Source organism: Conger conger, chromosome 2 (genome assembly GCF_963514075.1).
Source record: "Conger conger chromosome 2, fConCon1.1, whole genome shotgun sequence".
NCBI classification, from domain to species: domain Eukaryota; kingdom Metazoa; phylum Chordata; class Actinopteri; order Anguilliformes; family Congridae; genus Conger; species Conger conger.
The window spans coordinates 77,541,746-77,564,375 of NC_083761.1; the positions used below are offsets into that span (position 1 = coordinate 77,541,746).

Below are 22,630 nucleotides of genomic sequence, written 5' to 3' on the forward strand. Positions count from 1 at the left end.
TCTCCCTCCTCTCTCTCTCTCTCTCCCTCCCTCCCTCCCTCCCTCTCCCTCTCCCTCTGGGTTCAGGCCTTGTGCTGCTTGCTGGTTTTGAAGGAGACCTGCAGCACGCGGTCGCCCAGGCGGTAGCCGTTCAGGCTGGCGATGGCCATGGCGGCCTCGTCGTAGTTGGTCATGGTGACGAAGCCGAAGCCCTTGCACTTGTTGGTGGTGAAGTCGCGGATCACCTTGACGTTGGTGACGGCGCCGAAGGGCCCGAACAGCTGCCACAGCACGCTCTCGTCTGCCTCGGGGGACAGGTTGTACACGAAGATGCACCAGCCGGCCCCGGTGGGGCCCGTTAGGCTGACGCCAGCCAGGCTGCTCATGCTGTCGATGGTGATGGGAGAGAACCTGGGGAGGAGAGAGGGAGAGCTAACCTGGACGTGAATCTGCAGTTCCACCGCGTGCACACAACAGCCCGACTCTGCCCCCGTCCCACCCATACCACACCCCAACTGTACCCGTGCCACACCCTAATCACCCCAACTGTACCCATACCACACCCTAATCACCCCAACTGCACCCATACCACACCCTAATCACATAAAAACTGTACCCATACCACACCCTAATCACACCCCAACTTTACCCATACCACACCCTAATCACACCTCAACTTTACCCATACCACACCCTAATCACACCCCAACTGTTTTTCTAATTGAGAGCTTAAATTTTGCAGTGACGGCCCGGGGAATTAAAGTGGGCGGGGAATGCAAGGGATTGGGCAGCCAATCGGATTCAGGGAATGAGTAGGTGGCCAGATGCAGAGCCAATCGTGTGGGCGTCTGATGGTAACACTGATGAACTGCTCCTCACTAGCACCTGCCGTATGGCTCTGGCTGCAGCTGCATTTTTAATGCACCCGTCCGTCACATTTATTTTTCTTGCATCACACACAGCTCTGTTTTTTTTCTGTTTTTTTTCTTTTCTGGGACCGAAGTGACAAAGTCTGCGGTGGCCTTGTTGCAAAAAGAAACAAAGCAAGAAGAAGGAAAGAAAGAAAAGAAAGAAAAGAAAGAAAAAGCACACGTGTCCATTGCTTTCAGGAGGGATGGAGATGCAGGAAAACAGGAAACGATCGAAAAAGGAAAGACAGAGAAACCTAGAAAGGAATTTAAAAAGGTAACATGGCAAGAGACACTGGAGCAGAGACATACACCGAAGGAGATGGAATCTGGTGTACCGATGCTGGTGGAAAAAAAGTAAAAATTAAATGAAAAATATAAAAAAATGAAAAGTTAGTTCAATTAAGGCGGTAACACAAAGTAAAAATAAATGTTAAACAAAGCCTAGCCAGAATCTACTGCTGCAGCCAGTAACCGTTTTGTCTCTGTGTGGGGTTTTCCATCTCAGAGGTGATTGGTGTGACGTAATGGACCGTCTGTCCTGCAGATGTGTGTTGTGTGGCAGTGCTTGTGGAAGCTGGTTTGTAATGAGGAGACGTCTAGTGAAAATCACGAACGGGGGCACGGCTCTTGTGCCCAAGAGCAAGCTAACCCAATTCTTTCGTACCACGTTCGCTCAGCTGCTTCAATAAATATCAATAAAAACGGAGTCTGCAGACTGAATGCTTCATTAGGAGAGCACTGGAGGACTGCTCTGCAGAAACGACTGGCTTCTGTCCTGCTGCTCTAAGTGGATCCGCTGTGGCGTTCCGTCGTTTTAACGAGGTTATACGTTCTGCCTGATGTTCGCCATTACCACGACTGCTCCTGTTTCCGACGGTCCGTCTTACAGACACACTATTATCACCTGTTATGTTGTTTAAAATGTGGGTATTACTATCAATTATTATAATTTTGGCAACACTTGAGGTATTCCAGCCGGTCATTCTCATGGAAGAGCTGAGAGAATCAGTTATTCTACACATTGGGTTTACTTTGCAGTGGTGCTACACTCTTGTAATGAGTGTGCAGGAGTGAAATGGGATGATAGTTCAGTGTAGCGTAGTGCCAAGTGGGAATAGGGCTTGCAACTGAAAAGACGCTGCTTCTCAACCCACCAGGGGTATCCTGTGATGTTAATGTAACCTGCGTAGGTCTCTCTGTAAGAGCGTGGGTTAAATGCCCAAAGTGAATCTTGGGAAATGTAGTTTGGTTTCTACTGGGAGTACTGGTGATGTCAGCAGGTGTAATTCCAGCTGGTTTGTTTGGTTCTGGATGTCTTTTTGAATGCACACCCATGTTTCTGCCTTTACCTCTTCATTCCGTAGCTGGCGTTTAGTAAATTGTCGAGTCTGCAATGGAAGAGGGAGAATGGAGGGAGTGGAGACGTTAGTTGAAAGCTTGAAAGAAGGGAGAGACAGAGAAAAAGAAAAGAGAATGTGAGAAATCAGTCTTTCATTTATAACGTGCGTCATCTTCCCTCTGAGGGAAAGGGCCTTTTTTTCATGTAATATAATTATATTATTATTTATTTTTATTAGTTTTTACTGTAGGTGTCTTTCCACATTAATCATGAATTAGTTAAAGGAGGGAGAACATTGCAAGTTTAAATGAAAGTCAGAAAAAAGGAGAAAGAGATAAACAGAAAAGGAAAGAAAAACAGAAAGAAACTGGAAAAAAACGATGAGTGGTATTTATCAAATATAGTATTGATGCTTTGCTTTCTCACTGTGGTCAGGGCTGCTGCTCCGGGCAGTCAGGCAGGGAGAAAGGTGCGTGGGGGGTCGCACCCCTGATCGCAGGCGGAGTCGGGTCTGGGGGGCGAAGACTCATCCACCCGATGTGTACCCCCGCCCGCTCCTCCCCTCCCCTCCCCTCCTCGCCCCGCCCCGCCCCGCCCGGCCCAGGCCAGCAGGCCTCAGTACCTTATCCTCTGTGTCTGGTGGTGCAGGGGCCCGGTGTAGCGGCGGGCTGCCGTCTGGTACAGCTGGGTGAGCAGGGCCTGGCCCGTCTTCTGGCTGGGGTTGTTGGCGAATTTGACGGTGATGGGCTCCGAGGCGCCCAGGGGCTTCTGCCCGTTCAGGCCCTTGATGGCCTCCTCCGCCTCGTTCCGCTTGTCAAACCGGATGAAGCCCACGCCTCGCGATATGCCTGCTCCGGAACAGAAAGCAGGGCAATGTTAGCACCTGAGGGGCAATGTTAGCACCTGAGGGGCAATGTTAGCACCTGAGGGGCAGTGTTAGCATCTGAGGGGCAATGTTAGCACCTGAGGGGCAATGTTAGCACCTGAGGAGCAATGTTAGCATCTGAGGGGCAATGTTAGCACCTGAGGGGCAGTGTTAGCACCTGAGGGGCAATGTTAGCATCTGAGGGGCAATGTTAGCATCTGAGGAGCAATGTTAGCACCTGAGGAGCAATGCTATATTAGCACCTGAGGGACAATGCTATATTAGCACCTGAGGGGCTATGTTAGCACCTGAGGAGCAATGCTAGCATCTGAGGGGCTATGTTAGCACTTCAGGGGCAATGCTAGCCCCTGAGGGGCAATGCTAGCCCCCTAGGGCATGGCTTTAGCTCCCGATGGATCATTTTCATATCCACCATTTCCTTTCTCAGAGTGGGTGAAATCAGCTGCTAAGGTGTAATGTTAATAACCAAGTGAGTGATGTTAGCAGCTGACAGACAATGTTAGTACCCAAGTGGGTGATGTTTAGCACTAAGGGGTAAAGTTACTACCAGTTAGCCGCTAAGGGATAATGTTAGCTCACAACTGGATGATATTAGCCACAAAGGGGCAATGTTAGTAACCACGTGGGTGAAGTTACTGGCTAAGGGGTAATGTTAGTACCTGAGAAGATGATGTTAGCGGCTAAGGGGTGATGTTTGTACATGAGTGGGTGATGTTAGCGGCTAAGGGGTAAAGTTAGTACATGAGTGGGTGATGTTAGCGGCTAAGGGGTAAAGTTAGTACATGAGTGGGTGATGTTAGCGGCTAAGGGGTAAAGTTAGTACATGAGTGGGTGATGTTAGCGGCTAAGGGGTAAAGTTAGTACGTGAGTGGGTGATGTTAGCGGCTAAGGGGTAAAGTTAGTACGTGAGTGGGTGATGTTAGCGGCTAAGGGGTAAAGTTAGTACATGAGTGGGTGATGTTAGCGGCTAAGGGGTAAAGTTAGTACATGAGTGGGTGATGTTAGCGGCTAAGGGGTAAAGTTAGTACATGAGTGGGTGATGTTAGCGGCTAAGGGGTAAAGTTAGTACATGAGTGGGTGATGTTAGCGGCTAAGGGGTAAAGTTAGTACATGAGTGGGTGATGTTAGCGGCTAAGGGGTAAAGTTAGTACATGAGTGGGTGATGTTAGCGGCTAAGGGGTAAAGTTAGTACAAGAGTGGGTGATGTTAGCGGCTAAGGGGTAAAGTTAGTACATGAGTGGGTGATGTTAGCGGCTAAGGGGTAAAGTTAGTACATGAGTGGGTGATGTTAGCGGCTAAGGGGTAAAGTTAGTACATGAGTGGGTGATGTTAGCGGTACAATCTGGGGTTCGTGTGAGAGTGGGCACCACGGTGAAATTAGTGATTCTCCATGGCAGATGCCAGATGGGCTAGTCCAATTTTGGGCTGCTTGGTCCATTTCGGAGATCCCCATACCAGTCCACCATCACTACCCCCCACAACCGGTGTTTGACTGGCAACTGTAGAGCTGCTGGTTCAAGCTCCAGGTCGGCATACAGGGATGCTGACCTGCATCTGGAGAGATGAAGTTGGGTCCCTAAATGAAAAAATAATCCTGTTGTTCGGCAAGGCCCTTAACCCAAAAACTGCTCTAGGGACTTTACCCCTTGCTCTCTCCCCCCTTGTTGTTCTCTGGCATTTCTCCCAAGGCATCGCTTTTAAAAGAGAAACATGTTCTCAGCAGATCTCCACTGGTTAAATAAAGGATCAAGTGGTCAGAGTGCATTCAGAGTGCGTTCAGAGAGCATTCAGGGTGTGGTTAAAGTGTGTTCAGAGCGTGTTCTGGTTGTGGTCAGAGAGCGTTCAGGGTGTGTTCAGGGTGTGGTCAGAGTGCGGTCAGAGTGTGTTCAGGGTGTGGTCAGAGTGTGTTCAGGGTGCGGTCAGAGTCTGTTCAGGGTGTGGTCAGAGTGTGTTCAGAGAGCGTTGAGGGTGCGGTCAGAGTGCGGTCAGAGTGTGTTCAGGGTGCGGTCAGAGTGTGTTCAGGGTGCGGTCAGAGTGTGTTCAGGGTGTGGTCAGAGTGTGTTCAGGGTGTGGTCAGAGTGTGTTCAGGGTGTGGTCAGAGTGCATTCAGGGTGTGGTCAGGGTGTGGTCAGAGTGTGTTCAGGGTGTGGTCAGGGTGTGGTCAGAGTGTGTTCAGGGTGTGGTCAGAGTGCGTTCAGGGTGTGGTCAGAGTGTGTTCAGGGTGTGGTCAGGGTGCGGTCAGAGTGTGGTCAGGGTGCGGTCAGAGTGCGTTCAGGTCCAGGGTTAAGGCTGTACCTGTGACCTGGTCCACCAGGATGCGGGAGGTGATGATACGGCCGTACTGTGAGAACAGCTGCTCCATGTCCTTCTGGCTCATGGTCTTGGGCAGCCCGCTGACGTAAAGGTTAGCATCCCGGATAGAGGCCGAGCTCGGCCGGGCGTACGACACCTGCAGCACAGAGAGAGAGAGAGAGAGAGAGAGAGAGAGAGAGAGAGAGAGAGAGAGAGTTACAGACAACTGACTCCAAATAGTGTGATAATAAACATACAGAGATGAACTGCATTTCGAGTACACAAGAAAATGAAAATGTATGTATTAACTAATAATCAGCGCCTTTGCATGATACAAAATGCCTAGCTACAATGATACAAAAAAAAAAGTTTGTGTTTGCCTGTGTACCTGTGCAAGAGCTGAGCTGTGTGTGTCTATGTCTGTGCATATTTGTGTGTGTTACTGTGAGTGTGTGTATGTATCATTACATTACATTACATTATTGGCATTTGGCCGATGCTCTCATCCAGAGCGACGTACAGTTGATTAGACTAAGCAGGAGACAATCCTCCCCTGGAGCAATGGAGGGTTAAGGGCCTTGCTCAAGGGCCCAATGGCTGTGCGGATCTTATTGTGGCTACACCGGGATTAGAAACACCGACCTTGCGTGTCCCAGTCATTTTACCCAACCACTACGCTACAGGCCGCCCCTATCTGTATCTGTGCGTGTGTGTGTATATGTGTTTCTATGTGTGTGTGTGTGTGTGTGTGTGTGTGTATCTGTGTGTGTATATTTGCGTGTGTGTCTGTCTGTGTGTTTGTGTGTATTTGTGTGTGTGTATGTGCGTGTGTGTATGTGTATCTGTGTGTGTGAGTTTGTGTATATGTGTTTCTATGTGAGTGTATATTTGCGTGTGTGTATGTGCATGTGTGTATGTGTATATGTGTGTATATTTGTGCGTGTGTGTCTGCGTATCTGTGTGTGTGTGTATGTGCGTGTGTGTATGTGTATCTCTGTATGTGTATATGTGTGTATATTTGCATGTGTGTGTCTGCATATCTGTGTGTGTATGTGTGAGTGTGTATGTGTATCTGTGTGTGTGCGTGTGTGTGTTTATGTGTATCTGTGTGTGTATGTCTATCTGTGTGAGTGTGTGTGTGTGTGTATCTGTATGTGTGAGTGTGTGTGTGTATGTGTATCTGTGTGTGTGCATGTGTGTGTGTATGTCTATCTGTGTGAGTGTGTGTGTATATGTATCTGTATGTGTGTGTGTATGTGTATCTGTGTGTGTGCGTGTGTGTGGTCATGTGTATCTGTGTGTGTATGTCTATCTGTGTGAGTGTGTGTGTATGTGTATCTGTATGTGTGTGTGCGTGTGTGTATGTGTATCTGTGAGTGTGAGTGTGTGTGTATGTGTATGTGTATCTGTGTGTTCGTGTGTGTGTTTATGTGTATCTGTGTATGTATGTCTATCTGTATGAGTGTGTGTGTGTGTATGTGTATCTGTATGTGTGAGTGTGTGTGTGTATGTATATGTGTATCTGTGAGTGTGAGTGTGTGTGTATGTGTATCTGTGTGTGAGTCTGTGTGTATGTGTATCTGTGTGTGTGAGTGTGTGTGTATGTGTATCTGTGAGTGTGTGTGAGTGTGTGTGTATGTGTATCTGTGAGTGTGTGTGTATGTGTATCTGTGTGTGAGTGTGTGCGTATGTGTATCAGTGTGTGTGAGTGCGTGTGTATGCACATGTACAGATGGTGTCCCTCGTAGCTCAGTTCAGTCCCATATGTGTGTAATCCTGTAAATGGCATTCTACACATCCGTGCTGTGATGGAGGTGTGACTCTGAGACACCATGGATAAGTGACTGGGGAGGGGGGAGGGACATTGGGGGTGGGGGGCAATGCTTAATCTTCCTGTTGGTTTTTGTTCCAGCCATCAAACTCCATCCCCACCCCCTGTCTACCAGCCCCCATTCAGACCCGGGACAAAGGCATTCCCCATTGACCCCAAGATCTCTGACAGATGGGCTTTCCCCAAAAACGCCCCTCCCTCTCCCCCTCCACCCCTGTAAGTCCCCCTTAATTACATTACCATGACAATACCCCGCCTTCTGACCTCCTGCTCTCTCTTTCTTTCTTCTTTCTTTCCTTCACACTTTCTTTGTTTGTGCAGCCGCCCCCCCCCCCCCCACCCCACTACACCCCACCCCACCCCACCCACGCCCCACTCAGCTGCCAGGCTTCCAGAAGCGTCCGTCCTCACCTTGATCGTTTTGGTTTGCAGTTTCAGCCCGTTCAGGGTGTTGATGGCTTTGTCGGCGTCGTTGGGGTCCACGTAGTTCACGAAGCCGTACCCCAAGCTCTGACCTGCAACGTCAGCCAATGACAAGCCTTCATTTTCAACGAAAAGCCTTCTTTTTCCACCACCGGCCAATAGCGAGCCTTAATTTGAGCTCTTCGATGGTTAATGGAACCGAGCTGCTTTCAAAATGGAAAAATAATAGCTTCTTTGAAGAAAATGGTCAAGCTATGTCGGTGTGTGTCTGTGTGTGTGTGTGTGTGTGTCTGCCTGCGTATGTCGGTGTGTGAGTATGTGTGTGTGTTATCTAGTGTTCAGGTATGTGTGTCTGTGGAATTTGTTTGTGTGTGTTTCTGTGTGTGTGTGTGAGAGAGAGAGTGTGTATGTGTGTGTGTGTGTATGTGTGTGTGAGAGTACCTGTGATCTTGTCTCTGACCAGCTTGCAGGACTCGATGTCCCCGATGCTGCTGAACAGGCTCTTGAACTCCTCCTGGGTCATGGTCTGGGGCAGGTAGTTGACGATCAGGTTGGTCTTGCTGTCGTCGGTGGAGCTGCTCCCCAGGACCGGGCCGTTGGGCAGGCTGTTGGCGCTGGGGCCGTTAGAGCCCTGAGTCTCCATGGTGCTGATTATCTGCTGAGGGGAGGAGCAGGGAAATCAGCCACACTGGCAATGAGCACATGTACACACACACACGTACACACAGACACACACACATACGTACACACACACACACGTACACACACACACATACGTACACACACACACACGTACACACAGACACACACACACACACATATACGTACACACACACGTACACACACACACACATACACACAGACACACACGTACACACACGTACACACACACACACACACACATACGTACACACACACACACGTACACACAGACACACACGTACACACACACGTACACACAGACACACACACACATGTACACACACGTACACACACGTACACAGACACACACACACATGTACACACACGTACACACATGTACACACATGTGCACACAGACACACACACGTACACACACACGTACACACAGACACACACACACATGTATACACACGTACACACACGTACACACACACACATGTACACACACGTACACACAGACACACACAGTCATACACACACGTACACACGTCCACACAGACACACACACAAACACACACACACATGTACACACACACATCAACATACACACACACAGACGTAAACACATACACACATATACACATATACACACATACACATGTACACACACATACACACATGTACACACACATAAACACACGTACACACATACACACACATACACACACATACACACAAATGTACACACACACATACACACACGTAAACACACGTACACACATACACACACGTACACACACATACACACACATGTACACACACACATACAAACACATGTACACTCACACATACACACATGTCCACATACACACACACAGACGTACACACGTACACACATATACACACATGTACACACACATACATACACATACATGTGCATAAAAATATATATATACCCACATATAAGGTACACACATGTTCACAACACAGCATAATGGTGAGAATAGGCCATTCTGCCTAGAAATGCTCACCCTGTCCTATCACTGAAGTATATCTACTGCTTAGTTTGCCTAAAAGATAAATAGTATCTAACACCGTATCAAGCCTGGTCTTGAAAGCCCCCAGTGTTTCTGCCTCCACTACATGTACTGGCAAGCGACACTGACCACTCTGTATGAAAGAATACTTCCGTCTGTGCAGAATTTATCCTTTGCCAATTTCCATTTATTGCCATTTATTTCCATTTATACACATATAAAAACACATACACAGAGGTGCAAACACACGCACATACATACACGTGTATATGTACATTCTCTCAGTGAGCATTAATTTTGTATTTCTTCGACTTATTTTTTCTTCTGCCGCTGTAGCCTGCTCTTCTGCATACCACTGTTGTAATGTGTGATTATTTGCATTACTGTCATCTTCCTGTCAGCTTCAACCAGTCTGGCCCTTCTCCTCTGACCTCTCTCATTAGCAATGCGTTTCTGCCCACAGAACTGCTGCTCACTGGATGTTTTTTGTCTAGAGACTGTTGTGCATGAAAATCCCCAGAGATCAGGAGATCTGAAATACTCAAACCACCCTGTCTGCCACCAACAATCATTCCATGGTCAAAGTCACTTAGATAACATTTCTTCCCCATTCAGACATTTGAAAGTCTTGGTGGTCTGCTTTTATGCATTTCGTTGCTGCCACATGATAGGCTAATTAAATATTTGCATTAACAAGCTGGTGTACAGGTCTACCTAATAAAGTGCTCACTAAGTGTATACACACACACATACATTCCCCCGCACAGACATGCATACACTCGTGCACACAGTCGAGCACACACACACACACACAGAGAGAAATACACACTCACACACAGTCCTACACCTACACACAAACACATTCACACACATACACCAGACACACACATAATTTCACACACACACGCACATACACATTTTGCAATTCAGCAGACGTATTGGTTATTCATCAGACTTATCGGTTATCCATCAGACTCATTGATTATCCATCAGACTCATTGATTATCCATCAGACTCATCGGTTATTCATCAGACTTATCGGTTATTCATCAGACGTATCGGTTATTCATCAGAATCACCAGTTATTCATCAGACTCATTGGTTATTCGTCAGACATATCGGTTATTCATCAGACGTATCGGTTATTCATCAGAATCACCGGTTATTCATCAGACTCATTGGTTATTCGTCAGACATATCGGTTATTCATCAGACGTATCGGTTATTCATCAGAATCATCGGCTATTCATCAGACTTATTGTCTTATCAGAGCAGACACTCACTGTTCACATGAACACGCACAGACACACCAGCACTGCGTAGATATATCTCTGAAGCATTTTAACAGTGCCACTCATGTGATGTAATTTAAACAAATCTAGCTTCCAGCATGTATTTCAATCTCTCTCTCTCGCTGTCTGTCTGTCTCTCTCTGTCTCTCTCTCTCTCTCGCTTCTAACCTCGATCACCTTTTATACTGAAGCCTGGTAACCCAGGGCAACAGCAGCCAGACGACAGTTGCCATAGTGGCTAGCTTTCTGACTCTCAGGCGGTGCACAGGGAGGAGGCGGGGGGAGGGGGGGATGGGGGCAGGGGGTGTGGGGGGGGGGGGGGGGGGGTGGTGGTGAAGGAGACAGAGGCATTGTGCTGTGGGAGAAGCTCATTACCCGGCACCAGTACACACATGGCCTCACACACACGCGCGCCATACATGTTCACAAACACGTGCTAGCCCATGAACAAACAAACAAACACACACACACACACACACACACACAAGCTCACACAGTTATAGCCATGCAAGTGCCTTTGTGTTTGAAACGTTTTTGTTTTCCGGTGTGTACAGAGAGAGGTGTGATACTGCATACATGCATACTTTATGTGTACGGGTGTGTGTGTGTGTGTGTGTGTGTGTGCACATTAGTATGGTTGTCTATCTGCCTCTGTGCAACAGTTATAGCTACAATGACACTTTGTTCCAAGTGGATGTTTAGCCCAACGTCAACAAATTATGTAAATATGTTGCCAAGCTACCGACCTTACATCAATTGTTCCCATTTCTTTTCTCACATTTATGCCCCATAAACACTGCGTGCTTTCTCAATCTGGCAACCCTTGAAAGTGCATCTACAGACACTCATTAGTGTCTGACAAACAATCAACAATGCACGATTGAATAATGGCCCATAAAGTAGTTTTCATAACTTTATTAAGTATTTATAACCATAAGTGCTTCCTTTCCGCGAGATGGGTAAGGACTAGGGCTGGATTATAGTGGCCAGGAGAGAGAGGAACCAGGAGGGCATGGAGTCTAAGTGCTTCTTGCAGCGTAATAATGTCTGTTTTTCTCTGCCGAGAACTGATGAACGGATGAGAATGCAGGGTGTGTAGATGAGTGCACTCCGTCTGGGAAATGAAATCAGCGTTTAATGAACGATGCAACGGCTGTGTCCATTTCAATCAGACTGCAGGCCAAAAACTATTTTCACATGGTGTGCTGGTTTTGTGCTGATGAGAAGACTGAAGTAATGTTTTTTCTGAGGAGGGGAAGTGGGTATCTCGAACTTGTCAATTAAATATAGTAACTTTCCCCGCTGTTAGCTATGACCAGCTAGAAATTGCCAGCTACCAGCTGTTTCAAAACATAGCTTTAGGTGGTCGAACCGTGTTGAGCATGGAGCTGGTCTGATAATCACACCTTCTGCCTGACTTGCCTGGACTTGAAATGAATCTATTCCTGTATCTGGGATTGGAAAATGTACTTCTGTCTCCCGGTAAACAGTCTGCATAAACGAACCAGCTTCCCTAACACCGTAAAATCGACTGTTAAATCAAGTCTGATTTTACAGCATCTGAAATTTAATTTATATACAGTACATGAGATATCTACTGGAATCTGTTCGAGTTGAACTACACTAAACACTAAACATATTTGTCAACAGCTATAGTATGAATTAGCCCACTAGCTAACTGAGGCAAAACAGCCACTATTTTATCTTTAATATGTCAATTTTCCATCAACATCTAGAATTTCTACTGCTACGTTAAGGGCCAGAAGAACTTAAGCGCAAAGCCAAAACCCCACCAACAGCACACCAACACCGATCCAAATGACTACTGCCCACTTAATGCTCAACCATACAGAACCACAGCCCAACCATACAGAACCAGTGCTCAATCATACAGAACCATTCATCAACCATGCAGAACCACTGCTCAACCAGACAGAATCAAAGCTCAACCATAGAGAACCACTGGTCAATATTACAGAGCCACTGCTAAACCATACAGAACAACTACTCAACCTCAGGGAACCAAGTGCTCAACCATACAGAACCAACCATTCAACCATACAGAACCATTGATCAATCATACAGAACCACTACTCAACCAAACAGAACCACTGCTCAGCCAAACAGAACTATGGTTAATCTGAAAAACAAAGGCGGGGAAAAGGCAGCCCGCTTTCTGAGGCAGAATCACTGTTTACCAGACAAAAGCACTGTTCACCTGTGAAAGAATCACTGTTTACCTGACAAAAGCCCTGTTCACCTGTGAAAGAATCACTGCACACCTGTGAAAGAATCACTGCACACCTGAGGGACTCGCCAGCCAAGCTGCTCAAACATCTGCTCTGTTCAATAATTATTTATTTATCGCTCATCAGGTAACGCAGTGACACAGTTCACAGAGCACTAATTCCATCCATTAATACAGATGGATTTGCACTGGAGTGATTCTGGTTCATTACCCTGCCCGAGAGGACAACAGGAGCTACTGTTCTCTGCCACCTCCTCAACCTGCAGTTGGATGGACAGACTTCATTGGAATGGCTGAAGCATCGTGGTTGCTAGCTCTCCGTGGTTGCTAGCTGGGTGCTAACACAGCAGTGCCAGTCTTCAAGAGTGACACCTGAGCACTGCCATGCCCTTAGGATTGGTACAGCGACAGACCTTGGCAATGAAGAGCCAGACTACAGCTGTAACACACACATGAATCTGTGTGCACACAACACACACACACACACACACACACACACAGATAAATACACAACCACACACACAGATACACACACACACACACACAGACACAGATAAATACACACGTGCTCAGGAATTGACAGTGGAGGTACAGTGGAGGTTCTTCAAAGATCAAATTTCCAAAATGTACCCTGAAAGTACAGTAATGTTCTCTTTGGGTAGAAATGAGAACAGAGCTCACAGCCCAACACAGAACTCACAGCCCAACACAGAGCACACAGCCCAACACAGAGCGCACAGAGCACACAGCCCAACACAGAGCACACAGCCCAGCACAGAGCACACAGCCCAACACAGAACTCACAGTCCAACACAGAGCACACAGACCAACACAGAGCACACAGCCCAACACAGAGCTCACAGCCCAACACAGAGCTCATAGAGCACACAGCCCAACACAGAGCTCACAGTGCACACAGCCCAGCACAGTGCACACAGCCCAACACAGAGCACACAGCCCAACACAGAGCTCACAGCCCAACACAGAGCTTACAGAGCACACAGCCCAACAGAGCTCACAGCCCAACACAGAGCTCATAGAGCACACAGCCCAACACAGAGCTCACAGTGCACACAGCCCAGCACAGAGCACACAGCCCAACACAGAGCTCACAGCCCAACACGGAGTTCACAGAGCTCACAGTGCACACAGCCCAACACAGAGCACACAGCCCAGCACAGAGCACACAGCCCAACACAGAGCTCACAGCCCAACACAGAGTTCACAGAGCTCACAGTGCACACAGCCCAGCACAGTGCACACAGCCCAACACAGAGCACACAGCCCAACACAGAGCTCACAGCCCAACACAGAGCTCACAGAGCACACAGCCCAACAGAGCTCACAGCCCAACACAGAGCTCATAGAGCACACAGCCCAACACAGAGCTCACAGTGCACACAGCCCAGCACAGAGCACACAGCCCAACACAGAGCTCACAGCCCAACACGGAGTTCACAGAGCTCACAGTGCACACAGCCCAACACAGAGCACACAGCCCAGCACAGAGCACACAGCCCAACACAGAGCTCACAGCCCAACACAGAGTTCACAGAGCTCACAGTGCACACAGCCCAACACAGAGCTCACAGCTGAACACAGAGCACACAGCCCAACACAGAGCTCACAGCCCAACACAGAGCTCACAATGCACACAGCCCAACACAGAGCTCACAGTGCACACAGCCCAACACAGCGCTCACAGCCCAACACAGAGCTCACAGCCGAACACAGAGCTCACAGCCCAACACAGAACTCACAGAGCACAGCACTCGACACACGGTCCGAGGCAGAGGCTAACCATGCACAGCCTCCAGAATATTAATACCCCTGCCCTTACACAAAGCAGCCTTCCTCCGCTCCCACTCCCACACGCCCGCCACACACATGCTCCTCCACTCAGCAATGAGCCGGCAGACTTGGGGTCATCTCTGCGGCTGGGCCTGCCAGTCAGCCCTGCCCTCTCCAGGGAGCCACTCCGGAGGGTGTTCTTCAACAGCCAATCACGTCAAGGAGGGGAGCAGCCAAAATAATCAGGCCCAGCGTATCAGCCGTAAGCCGCAAGGCGCACTTTCAACAGGGGGCAGTGTTTGCCTCACTGTGAGCTCCAGGTAAAGTAAGGTTTATAATATTATACAATTAATAATCGTCCATCCATCCACTATCTAATCAGCTTATTCCTGGTCAGGTTACCACCAGGGGTGCTGGAGCCTATCCCAGCATGCATTGGGTGAGAGGCAGGAATACACCCTGGACAGGCCACACCCTGGACAGGGCCCACACACCATTCACTCACTGATACCGAGGGGCACTTTACACTCCCCAATGAACCTACCCTGCATGTGTGTGGACGAGGAGGAAACAGAAGAGCCCGGAATAAAGCCATTAATAATGATAACATTATTACTTAAAACACAACGACTCAGTTTAACAGACGCAGCCTGATTCTCCATACAAAACTCAGTTTATTCCAGGACTATGCTTAATCAGCAGCCATGAAACTGGGCCCAGATTATTAGGATACAACTGACACTGTTTCACAAATCACCGTTGACGACCGTGCGATTCATAGTTTGATATCTTCATGTGGCCTGGGATGAGTCAGTGGATCCTTTGCTGTTTACTTGCATTGGTTTCTAACTGATTTCAACCCATTCCGAAACGTTTTCTCATGCTCATCAACTTTGTCTTGGGATATCTATGCATTCTCTCTCTCTCTCTTTCTCCTCTCTCTCCTTCCAGCTTGTTAAAATTCTCCACCCTCTATCTCTCTCTCTCACACTCTCTCTCTCTCCATTTCTCCCCCTCTCTCTCTCTCCATCTCTCCCTCTCTCTCTCTCCCTTTCTTTCCTGTAAGAGAAGACATGTGCGTCGCGCGCTTGCACAAAATGTAAGGTCTTTCTGCTGAATAAAGGGAGTGACACAATCGACAAAAGGGCCACCCGTTCCTCCTCCTCCCCGTGCTGAGAGACCATGGCAGCATTATGAATATTAATGCCAACACTGAGCCTTTGTGTAGCCACGAGGCAGGGGGAACAATGAGCCGTATCGTTAGCCACTTTTTCCTTCCCCCCCCCCCCTTAACCGCTTAACGAGTTTAAACGGCACGGCCGTTCCCAGCAACAACATCCACAAGGGCGATTATTCGGCACATGAAACGGCCGCACCGTTTTTGAACGGGGAAAAAAAAGGCATTTGTAGCTACGGTTTCCTCGCACGCCGACGGCTCCATTTTGAAGGCCGGTCTCGAGGCGCAACGGTCAAACGTTAAATTACATATTTGAGGTCATAAAACAAGATAGCGCAACGAGGCGCGAGCAGAACGAGATGGTCGCACAGCGATGGTTGCTTTCCGAGCAGCAGTGAAAGAAGCATGGGCTGCCACACAGATATCACACGTGTCCGGTATTTCAAACAAATGGTGCCGAATTATTCAATACATAATATGGCCTGTTTTTTTTCATGTCAGTTTGGAAATAAAGCCCCGAGTGTTTCAACTGCTTTTCTTTTCAACAGTTACATCCTCTAAACCTCATCAAGTTATGGCAAAGCATGTGAACAATATTGCACCCATGTCTTTATTCAGCTTGATTCCTTTGCCTTACGTGCATGCGGATTGTACTTTCAGGGGTGGAATCCATCTGTTGCCTAGGCAACTAAGTGACCAATGCCAGGTGCTTCCTTAGCAAAATTGCCGCAATTCAAATATTTAATTGGCTACCTATTTACTTCAACCCACTCCAGAAGAGCCAAAATGGTCCTCTGTAAGGCATGTATTATGATTTCTGGTCAAATTCGCAATGTGTAAGCTAGTTACTATCTAGTCCAGCTACCAGATAGCTAGCTAATATAGTACACAGTAAAATATATGTATATATAACCATATGAGTTATTATGTACATTTTTTCTGTTCAGAGAAAACTACCCTGCTTGTCTAATAATAATAATAATAATAATAATAATAATAATAATAATAATAATAATAATAATATTCTTTATTTAAACTTGATAGCATCATAGGTCAAAACATTAAAAATAAAAGAAAACATTAAAATGATAGACCCCTTTTTGTGATGATCGAGTGGTGAACAAAAATACAGAACAAAAATAAATAAAGACAAAATAAATCTCCAAGAGATTTCACATTTTCTGATCTGTTGACTTTGTGAAAACTCCAAGGTCTAGTGTTTTTATGGTCACCAATACCTTACATGTAATGCTTACTGTGGTAAATTCCATTAATAACTTGCACAACATTGGGAATCTCAATACTAAAGCCACGTCAATGCATGCTAATGTAAACTTATGTGCCCTCTGAACCGATACATAGATCTGGATCGATGTATTCGTTTACCCCTAGTTTTTGCTCTTCTCTGCAGTTCATAATTTCTCCCTTAATGTGTGAATTCATACTCCTTTAGATCTAGCCAATAGAATTCCTGTACTGTATTGGCGCCTCCCACTTTGGCCATTGCAGCCAATTAGAGTGCTGTATGATACTGGTAGACATCCAATAGCTGCTAGCTGACACCAGCACTTGCTATATTGTATTTTCTAGTATTTTCTCAATTATTAATATTGGTTGGAAAAACAGCATAGAGATTATGAAAATAAAGACATAAATATTAACTAAATTAGTTGCTGATCTTTGATAGCGCAAAACATTTGGTGATAAATTCAGGCCTAGCTTTAGCGAAAAACAGGAGAAACCACCGTTGAGCAGTCTTCAGGTATACAGGACTAATCGTGACACACTGGCTTGCTGATGAAACCAATGCTACACAAAACATAATTTAGCTTTGGCAGAGTAACTGGCCTTGAATTTGAAGCTAGTTTATGCTTAATTCTAATGTCGCCATTATGGGTGGATCCAGGATGATGTCATTGGGGGTTGGGGGATGGGGCAGTTTCCCAGGGGGGTTAGATGTTCACAAATAGATTTTTCACCGACTTTGACTTTTAAATAAGTCTGCAGTGAGCTTGGTGTCTACCCCACCACGTACCTAAACCCTGCATGAATACACTGAATCAATCTTTCGGGGATGGAGATTGGATGGGATGGGGGGGCGGTCACTGGTTGTTGCATGTTCGACAGTATAAAATTAAACCCTTACAGTCACTATATTATACAAGAACCATGACACGAATCCACTAATGGTCATTGGCTATCATGCTTGCACCTAATAATAATAATAATAATAATAATAATAATAATAATAATAATTTGAGTGTCCTGAATTTAATTGTTTACTATGCATTACACTGGACAAAAGCACATGGACTGAAACTGATATGGAGGTGCACAGACTACAGTACAATATAAAATACAATCCTCAATGCCCAAAGGCTGGTATTAATACCTCGTCTTCGGTGTGGGTTTAACAACATATGATTATAACTAACTCGGTTTCATTGATAAAACTGTAATAATCATCACAATAGTAGAATTTACACCAATAATAATCTATAATAATAATAATAATAATAATAATAATGATAATAATAATACAATAAATGGTTGCCTTAACAGTAACCATTGTAAAATAACAGGTGGTAATATCATTGCCAGCATCAAAATAGCCATGTAAAATAGCTATGAACAATCATTTATAATAATAATAATAATAATAATAATAATAATAATAATAATAATAATAATGATAATAATAATGAGCACTATACAGCAGAATGAGTATGGTTATGAGGTTGTTTCCAAAGCTGTATTCTTCTGATACGCTGCAGCCATTTATGCATTTAGAATCTATAATAATAATAATAATAATAATAATAAAAGACATACATACATACATACATAATAACTGTAGCAGTGGCTCTCGGCCTTGTTGACGTATAGCAGCAGCAGTCGTATCAGTACCCGTTTTATTATCACGGTATGACAATTTATAATGGCTGGATTATGCACATACATTCATATAAAGCAGATTTTTTGTTCCATAAGCATTGCCACATCATCTGAAACCTTCGACGCGGTGTCCATGTTCTAGAATGTGTCGCTTGGAGTCTGACTCTTGACTCGACGGTCAAGAGCGTGCGGAGCGTGCGCGCAGTGCACTGCGGAATCAGCGTCCGTGACGCTGCTAAGGCCTGCTGTTTTGCATCGACTCGGATGCTACTATGATAGCTACAGCCAGCGCATTTCAAAGCAAAACATTTCATTGTTTAAAATACCAATGTATATGCTAAACGTATATGTTCGGTTTACGCTAAATGCGAATGTTAATTTTAAATATCAGGCAAAACAAACACTGTCTACTGCATATGCTTTCTACAGCATATGCGAAAAAGGAAGGCCTAGCGATTTTATTAATTTCACATATAATCCCGAATAGGAAATACCCAAACCAACATCATTTTATTCTCTATAACACATGCTTATTTGTGGATCATTTGTTACATAACTCACGGTCTTGTTAGGAATTGAGAGTGAATGAACGAGTAACTCAACAGACGTCCGCATGATAATGTTGTTTGGATGACAATAGCGTCAATGGCTGCAGAGAGGGGAATCCTGTTTTTTTAGCCGATTTATCAATATTAATATTGCCCTTCAAAATGGAATTGAAGGGCCTCTTCCAGTTGCTCGCCGCATCCTTTTTTGTTGTACTTACATTGACTGAACGATATCAATGCGCGCGCTCTCCGCGACTGTCGGAGCCAGACAAAAGGACTAATTTATTCTACCTGCTGATATATTGCAGGGGGGGCTCGCCCAGCAGTTCAATTAATTTACAAATTGCTCCCTGCTCAAGAGCCCTTGTCAGTCTGGAGAATGGGTGACCACTAGAGGCGCGTGGCATCGTTATGTCCTCGAAGATGTGGGGGTCAAGGACACACGGCGGCGACACGCCCAAACTGCTTGTCGAGGAAGCGCACGACGGCGTTGTTCCAGCGCTTGAACGATCGCAAAGAAATAAGTTGCCATTTAATTGTGCAAAAGCAGAATCTTACATCCAAATGTTTGTGTGTGTGTGTGTCTGTCTGTGTGTGTATGTGTGCTTCTGGTTGTAATTTGACGGGGGGTTTCGCATCGGCTGGTGTGGGTAGAATGTGTTTGTATAGAGGCCACGTCTCCATCGCTCCCGCTGCAATTTCCAGCACATTAACCGAGTTGCATCGCAACGAGAACCCTAAGGAATTCTGACTTGCCTGGTTCAACGCAAGCAAGTAGATGAGTACATTTCCTCTTTCTCCTCTGTTCCTCGTTTCACCTCTCGTTCTCTGCCTCTCTCTTCATCTCCCTTGTTCTTCTCTCTCTCTCTCTCTCTCTCTCTCTCTCTCTCTCTCTCTCTCTCTCTCTCTCTCTTCTTTCTCTGACGCAGCTCTTTCCCTTGTTCTCTGTGGCTCTCAGCTGCCCTTTTCGATGTATTGTGTTCCTTTGTCTCAGTCTCCTCGCGCGCATCCTTCCTGGGCGCTGAAAGGCGCTTCTCTATAGTGGCGCAGTCCTCCCCTAGCACGCGCAGCCCTCCCCAGCCTCGCTGCTTTGCTCTATTTCAGAAATTAGGCGTGCTATTGTGTAGAAATGGGACGCGCATGGAGGCAATTAAACCCGCATCAGTGCGAGACGTTCGTCGGTTTAAAACGAAATATTTGAGATGAATGAAATATCGGGGGGGGAAAAGAAAAAAAGAATGAGAAAGATATGAGTATAATTTTTTTTTTAAACATCTTGCTCGTTTGTTGAGGTATTTGCTTTACTGGCGATGTACGGAGCACAGAAGGCATTTTGAATCCCTGCAGAAAGCCCGTACAGCCAAATCGTCGCAGGGCTCAGTCATTGATTTAAGCTCCAGTCCCGCGCTGCATCGCCATATATCACATTACTAATACCCGCGACTGATCGTTAAATCCGATCACTGTGCGCAGTGGTATCCGCACACAGTGTGTTATGTGTGTGTTTCACTGGAAATAAAGATATATGTTGTGCGACGATACGAGATATTCACGATGCATTTCATGCGCCTTTTCATTCTAATAAATCAGACGCAGACACACACATACACAGACACACACAATATATATGCATTACTGGGAGCAATATATATATATATACACACACACACACACACACACACACACACACACACACACAGAGCATATATTGATTTGACAACATATGAACAGCAGTTAAATTGTAATTAAATTAATAATGACAAATACATGTGCTTAGTTGCTCATGTACGGCATATATTGAGTAAAGAAGGATCCATGTTTGGACCCATGCAGAGAAAAAAAGAATCAGATATACGTACTGTAACCATTCTTGTTGTAAAAAGAGGGAGCAGGTCCGGTTGATGGGTCTCGGAGAGCCGCTTGGCTTTGTGAGGGGATGTGCTGCCCAGATATTGTATTTGATATAATAATTAGCGTTGATCTCTTTCTTTTCTTCTCTCTTTCTTTTCCCAAGGCCGTGTGTGGCACAGAGCGAGAAATTAAAAAGCAGAAGCAGGAGCGGACGACAACAACAACAACAACAACACAAAAAAATAAAATAAAAGGCAATTTTCTCTGGAAAAGAAAAAAAAAAGAAAAGCCTCTGTCTTCGGTTGTTTTTTTCTCTCTGTCTGTCTTTTTTTTTTAGGGGGGGAAAGAGAGAAAGGCGGAAAAGGGACGAAAGAGGCTTCTCTCTGATGGCGGGTATTGTCCCCAGCAGGTTGTGTTTTTGGGTGGATGGGCGTGTTGGGCGAGCGCCTCTCTCAGTGTCCTTCTCTGCTTGTGCTGCAATCTTCTGCTTTATGCCTCCTGCCTGCCACCTCCTCTGCTGATTGGCTAATTGTGAAGGGAGGGGAGTTGCAACATGGTAGCACCCCCCCCCCCCCCCTTCAGTAGAGTGCTGTGAGTCTCTCTCTCTCTCTCCCCTCCCCCTCCTCCTTTCTCTCTCTCTGACTCTCTGCCCCACACCCTCAAGCCCCCCCCTCGCTCTCTGTCCCACCATCTCTCCATCCTTCTCTCTCTGCCCACCCGAAAGCCTCAAAATCATCCACGTCTGCGCCACACCCTTGAAAGCATCCTTCACTGTTGTTTCCTGTTATCCTCAAATCAGCCTCCTCTCTCTCTCTCTCTCTCTCTCTCTCTCTCTCTCCTTCAGCTCTTTAATCACCCTACCCACCCCTACCTCAGACTGCCCCCCCTCTCCATCACACCATCCATCATCCATCCTTCCTTCCTCCTCTTTCTGCCCCCCTTCCCATCTTTAAGCAGTCTGTATGCATCTCCACCACACCCTCCTGCCCTGCTGTTGTGTCCTCCTCAACACATACTGTACCACACACACACACACAGACTGTCGCACAGAGACACTGCACACAGACTGTACCACACACACACACAGACTGTCACACCGAGACACTGCACACAGATTGTACCACACACACACAGAATGTACCACACACACACAGACTGTAGCACAGAGACACTGCACACAGAATGTACCACACACACACATACTGTAGCACAGAGACACTGCACACAGACTGTCCCACACACACACACACACACACACATACTGTAGCACAGAGACACTGCACACATACTGTCCCACACACACACACACACACACACATACTGTAGCACAGAGACACTGCACACATACTGTACCACACACACAAACACACACACACACACACACACACACACACATATATACTATAGCATAGAGACACTGCACATATACTGTCCCACACACACACACACACACATACTGTAGCACAGAGACACTGCACACATACTGTC

The 22,630-nt window shown here is 46.3% G+C and overlaps 1 protein-coding gene across 7 annotated transcripts; it reads right to left on the reverse strand.

Annotated features, from left to right (window-relative positions):
• Positions 1-2: 2 nt before the first annotated feature.
• On the reverse strand, positions 3-21,598 carry LOC133112344 (ELAV-like protein 3). 7 transcript variants are annotated; one of them, XM_061222881.1, is made up of 7 exons: positions 21,151-21,598; positions 8,103-8,316; positions 7,650-7,753; positions 5,411-5,564; positions 2,852-3,080; positions 2,240-2,278; positions 3-411 (listed from the first exon to the last, which is right to left on the reverse strand). In XM_061222881.1, the coding sequence occupies exons 1-7, from the start codon at positions 21,157-21,159 to the stop codon at positions 63-65; spliced, it is 1,098 nt and encodes a 365-aa protein (XP_061078865.1). In that variant the 5' UTR covers positions 21,160-21,598; the 3' UTR covers positions 3-62. The 7 variants fall into 7 exon arrangements, with proteins under 7 accessions (XP_061078865.1, XP_061078864.1, XP_061078863.1 ...); XM_061222880.1 differs by having other exon boundaries at positions 2,852-3,077; positions 8,103-8,319; XM_061222879.1 differs by having other exon boundaries at positions 8,103-8,319.
• Positions 21,599-22,630: the final 1,032 nt, after the last annotated feature.

Bases quoted from the DNA above. Each gene is read 5' to 3' on its own strand.
- LOC133112344 (XM_061222879.1), bottom strand. The intron at 3,081-5,410 runs GTACAGCCTTAA...TCTGTTCCGGAG, and splicing joins CCTGGTGGACCAGGTCACAG to CAGGCATATCGCGAGGCGTG. The intron at 2,279-2,851 runs GTACTGAGGCCT...CTTCCATTGCAG, and splicing joins CACCAGACACAGAGGATAAG to ACTCGACAATTTACTAAACG.